This window comes from Vipera berus (assembly GCF_964194415.1).
Source record: "Vipera berus genome assembly, chromosome: 1".
NCBI classification, from domain to species: domain Eukaryota; kingdom Metazoa; phylum Chordata; class Lepidosauria; order Squamata; family Viperidae; genus Vipera; species Vipera berus.
In genome coordinates, this window is record NC_138202.1 from 168,844,815 (window position 1) to 168,857,241 (window position 12,427).

Sequence of the window (12,427 nt, forward strand, 5' to 3'; positions counted from 1 at the left end):
TTCAATGCATTCTTATGTTATACATTTTTATTCTATTTAACATCTTAATAGTTCACCAGTTATTGAGAAAATAACTTTTGTTGTCTCCTTCCAAATTCTGTAACATAAGTGAGTTCTAATAGCTAACGTTCCTTTCCTTTAAAGGTCTAAAAGTTAAGTATAAAGTCAATGTGTATCTTTTAAAGATTCCCCTTAGCCCATTAAGAAAAATTTTTAGCTCTATAACTACAACAAATATATTTCTTTATCATCTTAGTAGTTCATCAATTTTTAAAATAATATCTTTTATTATATCATTGGAAGTTCTATAATATAATTCAAAGTTATGTTCTAATAGCTAATCTATTTTATTATATAGTAATTATCATGTCTGAAATACATACATATTCTATTTCTCATCCTTACAATTCGTCTATGGTTAACAAAGTATGTTTTATTGTTTATAGATAATTTTCATTCCTTTAAAAATCTAGATCCTAAATATAAACTCGGTTTATATCTTTTAACAGTTCTCCTTGACCCGTTGAGAGAAAAATTTAAGCTTTATTATTGCAAGTCCCAACACTTACAACAGAAAAAGAAGAAAAGTTCATTTATTTTTCCCCTTAAATCTAATTCTAGCTTTCTTCTTGTGCCAGGCAGCCTTCCATATCATTGCCTTTAGCTTCTCAAATGTGTCTCCCTTTCTTCCTACGCACGTTGTTTGAATCCAGGGAGACCATCCAGTTATCAATTTTTCATAGAGAGTGACACCTTTGTAGTCATTAAATTTTCATTCCAGTAAATCCAATCTCCATGTTTGGCATAGTGTAGCTGTCATTAATTCAATCTGGTCTTCTTCTTCTTTCAAATCCATCTGGCTTAGGTAAGAGGTCATGTGTGGTGTTGTAGTTATTGTTTGGTTGATAGAAGTCTTGGTATACTGTATTTGAAGGCCTTTGGCATCCTCCAGCTTAGTATTACTTTCTTCAGCTTCTATTGCTTGTTGGATAGTAGGTTTTATAGTGGAAATCAATGTTTGGGCATCAAGGCTCTCAGTAGATTGTACTTGTTGTACTTTAAAGTCCCCTGTTTTGTTGTTAAATTCCTCATCCTCTGTTCGTTTTTGGATTGTGAGTTCATCAATTGAAGTAAGAGTTTCATTTGGTGAGTTTGTGCTGTCAGATCTGTCTTTAAGTCTGGCTTTTATTTCTGCAGTCATTGCCAAAATTGTATCAAATATGAGTTTATAGTCAGGTGATGGAATATATTCTTCCATTTCTTTAGTATTTTACAGATAGGTCTTTAGTGGAGGTTATTTTAATAAAAGTCAATAAACGTCCACCTCCACTATTCCTAAAAGTTGTTTTCAGTGCCAGGTGTTTCCAATTTTTATCTTTAAAGATAATATCAAAGACAAATCTGTTAGAGCCAAATCTCAGAGTAAAAAAAGGTTTACTTGCTATACCAGATTTTGTCACAAGATGTCCTTAATAGCATGTGCAATCCTTTTGCAGACTAATTTAATATAAGTCTTTTATCCAATTAGTTCATTTTTAGTAGTAAATAAGGTAGTAGGTCCCCATAAAAATAAGCAATAAAAACTTTTTAGTGGCCCAAAAATTTCAGAGGTACAAATAAGGTTGCTTAGTTATTTAGCTTAGTCATTTGATTTCTTTTGAGGCTTTAACGTTGTAAATCTCCAAGTAAGCAGTTGCTGATCTTTCAAGGGGGGAAAAATTTTTCAAGAAAGTCCCACAGGAAAGTAATTAGGGAAGTAAGAAGGGTAAGGTATCACCCAGATCTTCCAGATTGCTTCATTGTGCTTGGTAGTAATTTTGGCTTTCGGCAGGGAACGGCTTAGTGATTGGCCATATTAATGGCCGATCTCTTTTTCTTCGGGCCACAGGAGTAACTCCAGATCAAACGGAGGGCTGCCACCCTTCTGCGATTGCAGAGAGAGCCTCCTCATGGTGGTCGCCCCTCCAGGGTGAATTTTAACCCTTTGCAGAGTCCTCCAAGGGAGAAACACCAGACGGCAGTGGGAAAGCTTATCCCAGAATATCCGCCAGCGCCGCGCATGCAAACCGGAACCCTATTATCTTTGGTTTCTGTGGTTTGCTCTAGCAAAATCAGTCTTTTTGGAGACATTTTACAACTCACTTCGAGGACACAACTTCGCCATTTCTGATTCTATTGTTTTCTAGCAGTGTGTTGCCCATATTTATAGTTTGGTGTATAAAAAGTGGGAATTTTGGTTTGCTATTTTTGGCTCTTATGTGTTCCTCCTTTGCCCCATATTTGGCTTGCATGATCAAAAAACCTATCAAAAGATAACCCCAGTTGAGAAAATTTAGTGGTGAGACACAGAATCCTTTTCACTAAACAGTTCTTTTTAGATATGAAAAAATGCAATTAGCTAATGAATATATAATTAGATGACATAGAGTTATCCCCATATACTGTATATTTTAGCATGTATGTTTAAGGTGCTAGGGTTCCATATTTGGCTGTCAAAGAACTGTAATGTTGATAAATAAAGGAGTTCGGGGAAGTTGTGAAAGGTTACAGATTATTCATTATTGTAAGCTTTGTGATATTGCTGAGTCATTTTTTAAAACACCACAAGCAACATTCATTTCTTTCTAATCAATTCCTGTGTATTTTCAGGGTGGTCGTGGTAATGATGGTAGTCCCGGCGCAGCTGGCCAACCTGTAAGTATATCCCTTCTTTCTCTAGTATTCCCCTTTTCTGATTTTCCCATACTTAAATTCTTGACTGAAATACAAATTATAGTCGTTGGATTCCCAAAAGTTCCTTTTGAAACTTTATACTTGTTATATTTTATATAAGGTAAAGGTAAAGGTTCCCCCGCACATGCATGCTAGTCGATTCCGACTCTAGGGGCTGGTGCTCATCTCTGTTTCAAAGAGATGTCTGAAGACGTCTCTGTGGTCATGTGGCTGGCATGACTAGACACCAAAGGCGCATGGAACGCTGTTACCTTCCCACTGTAGTCCCTATTTTTCTACTTGCATTTTTACGTGCTTTCGAACTGCTAGGTTGGCAGAAGCTGGGATGAGTAACAGGCGCTCACTCTGTTACACGGCACTCGGGATTCGACCCACCAAACTGCTGACCTTCTGATCGACAAGCTCAGTGTCCTAACCCACTGAGCCACTATGTCCCATATATTTTATACCATAACAATAACCCAAGCCAAGGTGAATTGGGCTGAGAAAGAGTGACTGGCCCAAAGTTACCCAGCTGGCTTTCATGTCTAAGGCAGAACAAGAACTCACAGTCACCTGGTACCTTAACTGGCTCTCAAATAATATTTAAAATAAAATAATGTTTTAAAATATTATTCCTCCCACCTTTCCATTAAAACGTTCAAGGCGGCAAACTCTTGAGACCTGGACAATAGAAATTTTTTTTATATAATAGATAAATAGATTTATAATACACTAAAATGTGCAAATAAAGGAGAGAAAATGTCAGAGGTGAAGTTTTCAACTTAGAAAATCCAATGCTTTTGAAAAAAGAACCCTATGATAAATTAGCAGATAATTAGATTTGGATGGAAGTTCAAGAACTTTGTCATTGGTCACCTTATCTTGGAGGCTCCACAAGTCACCCTAAGAACAATGTCATGTAACTAGAGATACATTTTCCCACACACAGAGTCCCATGTGTTATATATGTCTGTTTTACAACACAATTTTATATTGGTTGTCTCAATTACAAGAGCCTTTTTTTCCCTTGTTTGAATATGATGTAATACAAAACAACATTTGATTTTCTTTACAGAAATCACTGATATTTTTTTTCAAGTAATCATATCTCTCTTCTTTTTTCTTCAGGGTCCCCCAGGCCCTCCTGGACCTTCAGGATTTCCTGGTACTCCAGGTTTTAAGGTATTTACTACTGCTTGTATAAAAAGAGATTGAACACACACACACACACACACACACATATATATATATTTACACAAATATGAGCTGTCACTGTTGTGACTACTGCCTGTCGATGGCCTTCGGTTAGGCTGAAACAGGAAATAAAAATTTGTCCCATGTTTGGGGCCTAGCAAGGTAATCTAAATAGTTAACATATATATATATATATATATATATATATATATATATATATATATATATATATATATATATATGTAGATCTAGAGTCTCGGGTTTCTTCCCGCGTTCCTTTCATCTTCAGAAAGTTGTGGCGACGTTTCGACGAAATCCCATCCGTCATCATCAGGCCGGAGTGTTCCTCCTGCTGCTTCCAGGAGCAATGCGTGGTCTGGCTGTTCCTTTCCTTCCAACTGCCGGTGGGGCTGTGTTCTGATTGGGTGGAGGCGTGGCTGCTTTCTGATTGGGTGGGGGTGTCCTCCGACTGGGTGGAGGCGTGGTTGTCTTCTGATTGAGTGGAGGCGTGGCTGTCTTCTGATTGGGTGGATGCGTGGTTGTCTTCTGATTGGTTGGAGGCGTGGCTGTCTTCTGATTGGGAGGGGTGTGTTCTGAATGGGTGGGGTTTTTTGTTGTGTTGTAATATCCTGAGTGTTGTGATTTGGTGTCCTGAGGAGTGGGCTGTGTAGTGGCCTCCAGAGCTTTGGTTTGGCTCCGAGTTCGAGGACCTGCTATGTATCTCTGGTATGGGTCAGTCAGGTTCGTGTGAGCGTTCTTCTGCTTGGGTGATGGCACTTTTGCTTGACTTGTTCTGTCTTCTGTGTGGGAGAGTTTTTGTTCTGGGTGTGGATGAGTCTTGCTGGGGCTGGTGGCATTGCCACCAGCCCCAGCAAGACTCATCCACACCCAGAACAAAAACTCTCCCACACAGAAGACAGAACAAGTCAAGCAAAAGTGCCATCACCCAAGCAGAAGAACGCTCACACGAACCTGACTGACCCATACCAGAGATACATAGCAGGTCCTCGAACTCGGAGCCAAACCAAAGCTCTGGAGGCCACTACACAGCCCACTCCTCAGGACACCAAATCACAACACTCAGGATATTACAACACAACAAAAAACCCCACCCATTCAGAACACACCCCTCCCAATCAGAAGACAGCCACGCCTCCAACCAATCAGAAGACAACCACGCATCCACCCAATCAGAAGACAGCCACGCCTCCACTCAATCAGAAGACAACCACGCCTCCACCCAGTCGGAGGACACCCCCACCCAATCAGAAAGCAGCCACGCCTCCACCCAATCAGAACACAGCCCCACCGGCAGTTGGAAGGAAAGGAACAGCCAGACCACGCATTGCTCCTGGAAGCAGCAGGAGGAACACTCCGGCCTGATGATGACGGATGGGATTTCGTCGAAACGTCGCCACAACTTTCTGAAGATGAAAGGAACGCGGGAAGAAACCCGAGACTCTAGATCTACACATACAGACACCCGCGAGAATCTACGAAAACATATATATATATATATATATATATATATATATATATATATATATATATATATATATATATATATAAAGGTAAAGGTAAAGGTTCCCCCGTACATGCGTGCTAGTCGTTTCCGACTCTAGGGGCCGGTGCTCATCTCCGTTTCAAAGCCGAAGAGCCAGCACTTGTCCGAGGACGTCTCCGTGGTCATGTGGCTGGCATGACTAGACGCCAAAGGCGCACGGAACGCTGTTACCTTCCCACCGGAGTGGTCCCTATTTTTCTACTTGCATTTTTACGTGCTTTCGAACTGCTAGGTTGGCAGAAGCTGGGACGAGTAACAGGCGCTCACTCTGCTACGCGGCACTTGGGATTCGACCCGCCAAACTGCCGACCTTCTGATCGACAAGCTCAGCGTCCTAACCCACTGAGCCACCGCGTCCCTCTATATCTATATCTATATCTATATCTATATCTATATCTATATCTATATCTATATCTATATCTATATCTATATCTATCTATCTATATCTATCTATCTATATCTATCTATCTATTTATCTATCTATCTATCTATCTATCTATCTATATCTATATATATCTATATATATCTATATCTATATCTATATCTATATCTATCTATCTATCTATCTATCTATCTATCATATATATATATATATATATATATATATATATATATATATATATATATATATATATATATATATATATATATATATATATATATATATATATATATATATTCCTTTGAAAAGAGGGAAGGAAGCCGCTGTTACTGTGGAATATTAATGTGCATGGTTGATGCTGATACCCCCTTAATTCTTTCTGGCCTCTGCTATTCTACCCTCTTCTAGATACCATTCTATGCACAGTGCACCAGCAAGAATATTTGAGATTTCATTGGGATAATGCTTCTTCTAAAGAATATTCATTAGCACATTGCCAGTTCCTCCCTCCCACAAAGGATAATCCACTACCATCATCACCCCAATAAAGTTGCCCAGTTCTGACATATTGTTCATTTGATTGGTCTAACTTTCTCTGCTTCTCAGGGTGAAACAGGTCCCGCTGGTCCTGCAGGCTCTAGTGGACCTCCTGGACCAAAAGGAGATGCCGGTCCTCCTGGTCAATCTGGGGGTGCTGGCCCTCCTGTAAGTATATGTTCTTTATAAAATGATGTCTAATTAGATTTTAATAAAGTGTATTTTAATAACATCATGGTATTTCAAAAATACATGACCTAATAAAAGCTATTATCTTTTGTCAACAGGGTCCTGGAGGACGTGATGGAAATCCTGGTGCCAAAGGTCCTCCAGTAAGTGTCCCAGGCAGAGTGGTATATGCCACTGCATTTTCCTAAGCCATGTGCCTGTTGGCTCAAATCATTCAATGGTATCTTTCTGAGCACATGTTGGTTTTATCTAGGGTGCTGCTGGAATTCCTGGTGCTCCTGGTCTAAGTGGAGCTCGTGGTCCTCCTGGTCCTTCTGGTGCTAATGGAATCCCTGGACAAAGAGGTCCATCTGTAAGTCATCAGCATGCTATTTTTTTATTTCATGATTACATGGAAAACAAATTCAGTTATACACAAAACGTGCAATGTCTTTTGACAGAAGGATGTGATTTGGGTAGAGTGAAATAATTTTTTTCATCTTTTTCAATATGTGGAGATTGTCAACCTTTTCTTCCTGTTATGTTATTCTGAGAATCTAAAACAAGGGATAACAAGAAGGTCCAAATATTAGACAGTAAGAACATATTTTAAGAGAATGACATGCCGAGTAAGAATTTATAACATTTATAGCTGATCTTGGAGAGGAGGAGCAATATATATGTCTGCTCGTTTATATATTGAAGCAATAAACATGCAAGTGTGGACCAGGTATTGACCCTGAAACACCTCAATTTAATAAAGAAGATGACTTAGATCCAGAGATGGCCTTCAAGTAACAGTGCCCACTTGTGTATCTCCCTCCCTGTATCATTCAAAAGGGTTTCTATGTCTTAGGTTTCCTCCTTTGTGGAGTTTTCTGCTTCCAACCTTCTCTTATCAGGAGAAATATTCCAGAGTAGCATGGAGTAAAGGAATAAAATCAGAACAAGGATATAGAGAGGGAGTAGGATACTATCCAGGCTTCCGCAAACTAGCTACACACTTCATAACCTGAATCTAGCAAAAGAGTTTCTATTTCTTTTGCTAGCTAAAAACAATATAGGATGGCCTGCTATATTGGCAATGTAGAACAACAACCAAAGAATGTTGTATGAGTTTTTTTAATCTTTAGATTATAAATACACTTTGCTGTTACAGACTGTATATTCATTCTAATATCTGTCTCAAAACATCTCACATATTTGTACGCCTAGCCTATCATCTTCATCCCCATACCGATATCCTCAATGCTCAGTGACATCTCACTGTGAGAAATCTATCGGTGCTTGCAGAAGAATTCACAGAGTAGCAGTACTGATGCATTTTCTCACTGTGCACACAAATCTTTGAATCCAATTCCAAATAAACTCTTGTCTTTGATTGTAAGCAAGGTTCTAATCTACTACCAAGGTCTGTGCTTGATGAGACTGAACAAATCAGATTTGACAAGATAATTCATCAGTCTTGTGTTCTTTTTAGGGTGAACCTGGTAAAAATGGTGCAAAAGGAGAACCAGGAGCAAGAGGTGAACGGGTAAGTGTTGGTTTATATAGCTATAGAATATCTGGGTGGGACTTCCCTGCCCTTTTTTTTTTACTAAAATAGAATAAACCTCAATTTGGAAAAACTGCATTGTTCTGGTAAAAGTTTATCTGAAATGTCAATTGACTGTTTGGTGCATTTTGTTGCAAGGGTGAAAATGGCACCCCTGGTAGTGCTGGTCCTCCCGGAGAAGAAGGAAAGGCAGGAGCACCTGGTCAACCTGGCACTAACGGCATACCTGGAGCTGCAGGAGAAAGGGCAAGTATTCTACCCACTTGGTTTTAGACAGGAACACAAGGCAACTCATGAGGGTCAACACTCCTTTCCCAGATACATTTGAGTCTAAAACAAATCAAAGCAGTGAGGCTATGCACCATTTGTGTGCATCAGTTGTGGCTAAATTGCTAATGGAATCAATGGGATTAATTCAGAGGAATCGGAATTAAAAGCAGGATGATTATTGTCCCCCCGAAAAAAGGCAATGAGATTGTTAATGCTAATAGAGAAAACTCTCTTCGTTATCATTATTTTTTTCTTCTGCTACACTCTAGAAGCAAAATTTCAGCTTGTTAACAAGGGTATAATCTTCAGTTATTCTAGCCATTAGATCCCAGAATAATCATCCATAAGAACACAAATCAAAATAGGCATTGCCTTCTCAACTTTGTTAGCTTTGGAAATTCCTCGTGAGTTTTTTTTTTTCCATTTTGGACTCCAAAATAAAAAATACCCATGTTTGTATTTTTCAGGGTTCCCCAGGATTCCGTGGTCCTGCTGGTGCTAATGGACCTCCAGGTGAAAAGGTGAAGAATATCAAAAAAACTTAAGAGTTTTTGGTTTCCAAACAAATTGACTACTTTTTGCTCAGATCAGAGTATGATTTGTTTCCCTTATATGATCGTTTTGTCCAATGTCATTTAAGGGGGCACCTGGTGAGCGAGGTGGTCCAGGAAGTACCGGTCCGAGAGGAGCTCCTGGAGAACCAGGACGGGATGGCAGCCCTGGCCTTCCAGGAATGAGAGTAAGTAGAAATCTCCTGGGTGTAGAATACAACGAGACATTATTTGGAAAGATGCTATGAGAACAAAAGACCAACACACTCCCTTATTAATGATCAGATACCATATTTCCAGATTGTAAATACTCGTTTACATTTAATGGAAACATCTCGAAGGCAGTTCTGAGATACAGCTATATCTAAAAGATATTTGGCTTTCTTCATAGATAATAGTTCACTGTTCCCTTAAGAATGCAACTCTAGAAAGTTTGAGGTACAGCTCTCAGAGAATTTGAGAGGCTGGGAAGGAAAGGGAAACAGCATTAAATATATGACCAGGCCATAGTCTTGTGAAATGGTTTTAATTTGAATTAAATGTCAGTGCGTAGTCAGTTGGTTTAATTAATAGCTCATTCGTTACTTCTAGTAACAAAGGTTCCCATATATCTCTAAAAGGCAAAATCTTTAGCCCAGGGTAAATTGTGAAACCCTGCTATATAGATTTTTTGAAGCTTGTAAAGAACTGTACCTCACTGCGGTAATGTAGTGAGAAAATGGTTGTACCACTTCTTTCTTTTTGCTGTTTTAGGAAGAAAAAAATTCTCCCTGCTGAGAAAATCTAATGTCAGGAAGAACATATATATTATAACCTAGCTTGGTCACTTCTGTACTAGATGTCCAGATTTATTTAATAATGTATTTATTTATTTATTTATTTAACTTGCTTAGCTTTTTTCCCCATAAACCTAAGTTGGCTAGAAATAGTCAGGAAAGCTTTTTTCTTCCATCATTGTAAACTTGATTCTTGGGGGGAAAAACCTTATCTAAATAAAGTTTCTATTAATATTATAGTAAGGAAATAACTGTAATATTCCTGACTTACAGTAACTATTTATATCCCTATCTTATACTATTAGCATTAGATATTTCTGAGCTGTATGTATACCTACAACCCAAGGAAGTTTTTTTTTTCTTCTTCTGTGACTTAGTAAAACCTTCCCTATATAAAAAATAAATTAAAAAAAACAAGTAAACAGGGTATTCCCTCAGGTAAATCTTTAAATCAGTGAGTGTAGGATAACTCTCTTAGGAAATAAACTATACTGGTCAAGTGTATAGAATCCTCCTCCCCTAAAGAATTGATAAATAGACTTTTAGGATCAAGAGCCATGGTGCGAAATGATGTTTCATTATTATTTGGTTGAGGTTTTGTCTGTAACTTAACTTTTTGTGAACTGAAGAATCATAAGCTTCTTTGGCCACTTGGTTAACTTTCATGACAATTGCAGCAACCAATTGTTTACACCATCCAGTAAAAGTAATTTGACCTTCATTTCAAATTACTATATTCTTAATAAAAGGCAAAGCTACTGTACATCAGGTCAAATTCAGTGATGATATGGACACAGCTAGGTAGCCAATTTAGAAATGGTTTCCTGTTTCCTTCTTCCAAGATATTTTTTTCTCTTCCCAGTCTAGTCTATAGCGATAGCATTTAGACCTATATACCACTTCACAGTGCTTTACACCCCTCTCTAAGCAGTATACAGAGTCATCATATTGCCCCCAACAATCTGGGTCCTCATTTTACTGACCTCAGAAGAAAGGAAGGCAGGCTGAGTCAACCTTGAGCCAGTGAGAATTGAACTGCTGGCAGTCAGCAGAATTAGCCTGTAGTATTGCATTCTAACCTCTGCACCACCACAGCTCATTGTAGTCCTCAGATTCTGTGGTAATCTCCCATACATGTATGAACCAAGGCCAAACTTGCTTAGCTTTTTCCCCATAAACTTAAGTCAGCCAGAAATTGACAGGAAAGTTTTTTTCTTCCATCATTGTGAACTTGATGCTTGAAAAAAAAACTTATCTAAATAAAGTTTTTGTTAATATTACAGTAAAGAAATAACTGTAATATTCCTGACTTACAGTAACTATCTTATTTATATCCCTACCTTATAGTATTAGCACCAGATATTTCTGAGCTGTATGGATGCCTCTCTTGATTTCTCTAATTAAAGTATCTGAAACAACTTCTCCCAACCAGTTCTATATATTCCCATTTTGTATTTTTAATTCCTAGTCACATAATAAAGTAGGGTTAGAAAAGCTATTGATTTTAACATGCATTTATTACATAATAATTATTATTTTGTTATTATTTTCTTACTTAGGGCTTAACAGGAAGTCCAGGTGCTCCAGGAGTAGATGGAAAACCAGGCCCTTCTGTACGTCACTATATTCTGTTGTTTTTATCTAATCCAACTTTTGTTACTGTGCCTTGCCTTGATGTCACTTTATGAGCACAAATTGAGTTGCTTACTTCATGTCTTGGGGAATTATTTACAAGCATTTCATTGACCATTTTATTTAATGACTCTGAAAGCCTTTTTACATAATCCCTGTATTAACGTCCAATATTGCCAAAAGTGCATTAATTTCTGCTTCTGAAAAAAATCAATTATATTTGAAGTGACCAAATACGATAGCATCCATGCATCCATCCATCCATTTATTTGTTGTTGTTTTTTTGATATGCCGCACATTGGTAAAAAGGTCAATATAAAAACTTATTAAAATTAATAAATCTTATATAAGAACTAAAAACCAAAGGGATGGATGGCAGGGGAGAAGGATTTTATCTTTTACCCCGTCAACCATCTCCAATGAAAAGTCTCTGCATCAGGGCATCAAACCAGCTGGCAAATCCATGTTTTAAAGCCCTTCTGGAAGGTCAGAAAGGTGGAGGCAGATCTGATCTCCAGCAGCAGAATGTTTTACAGAAGGGGTGTCAAACTGCCAGCCCGAGGGCCAGATGTGTCACATGGAAGCCGCACCTACCCCAGCTACTGCAAGGGGGAAAAAGTTGTGATACATCGGGACATGTCATGTGAGGCGACGAGTTTGACACCCCTGTTCTACAGGGAAGGGGTCACAGTGGAAAAGTCTGTTCTCTTTGACCCCACAAGGACTGAAATTCCTTCTCCGACCAAGTCTGTATCAATCTCCTTCTGCTACACTGAATGGGACGGGGTCAATTCCATTGTTTAAACATGTTTGTGAATATTTAATCTCAGTGATAGTCCAGTTTTTTCTTATATTTCTTCCTCTCTTCACCTCTATGACTTTCAGGGATCACCAGGAGAATCAGGCCGGAGTGGTCCCCCAGGCCCAGCAGGTCCACGAGGTCAACCAGGTGTGATGGGCTTCCCTGGTCCAAAAGGCAATGAGGTTAGTATAACCTCATTGTTATCCAGAACACCCTTGGATCCAGGATGACATTGTTTCATTTCTCTTTGAGATGTCCACTCTTTGTTTATCCAAAGTAAC

General features: G+C 38.6%; 1 protein-coding gene across 2 annotated transcripts in view; it reads left to right on the top strand.

Annotated features, from left to right (window-relative positions):
• Positions 1 to 12,427, top strand: part of COL3A1 (collagen type III alpha 1 chain) — a 78,015-nt gene that overhangs the window by 44,641 nt on the left and 20,947 nt on the right. For both annotated transcript variants that reach the window (XM_081323596.1, XM_081323597.1), the window contains 11 exons: positions 2,650 to 2,694; positions 3,844 to 3,897; positions 6,462 to 6,560; positions 6,680 to 6,724; positions 6,835 to 6,933; positions 8,041 to 8,094; positions 8,254 to 8,361; positions 8,853 to 8,906; positions 9,026 to 9,124; positions 11,272 to 11,325; positions 12,230 to 12,328. In XM_081323596.1, the coding sequence (XP_081179722.1) occupies positions 2,650 to 2,694; positions 3,844 to 3,897; positions 6,462 to 6,560; positions 6,680 to 6,724; positions 6,835 to 6,933; positions 8,041 to 8,094; positions 8,254 to 8,361; positions 8,853 to 8,906; positions 9,026 to 9,124; positions 11,272 to 11,325; positions 12,230 to 12,328 (810 nt within the window). The remainder of the gene's footprint in view (positions 1 to 2,649; positions 2,695 to 3,843; positions 3,898 to 6,461; positions 6,561 to 6,679; positions 6,725 to 6,834; positions 6,934 to 8,040; positions 8,095 to 8,253; positions 8,362 to 8,852; positions 8,907 to 9,025; positions 9,125 to 11,271; positions 11,326 to 12,229; positions 12,329 to 12,427) is intronic.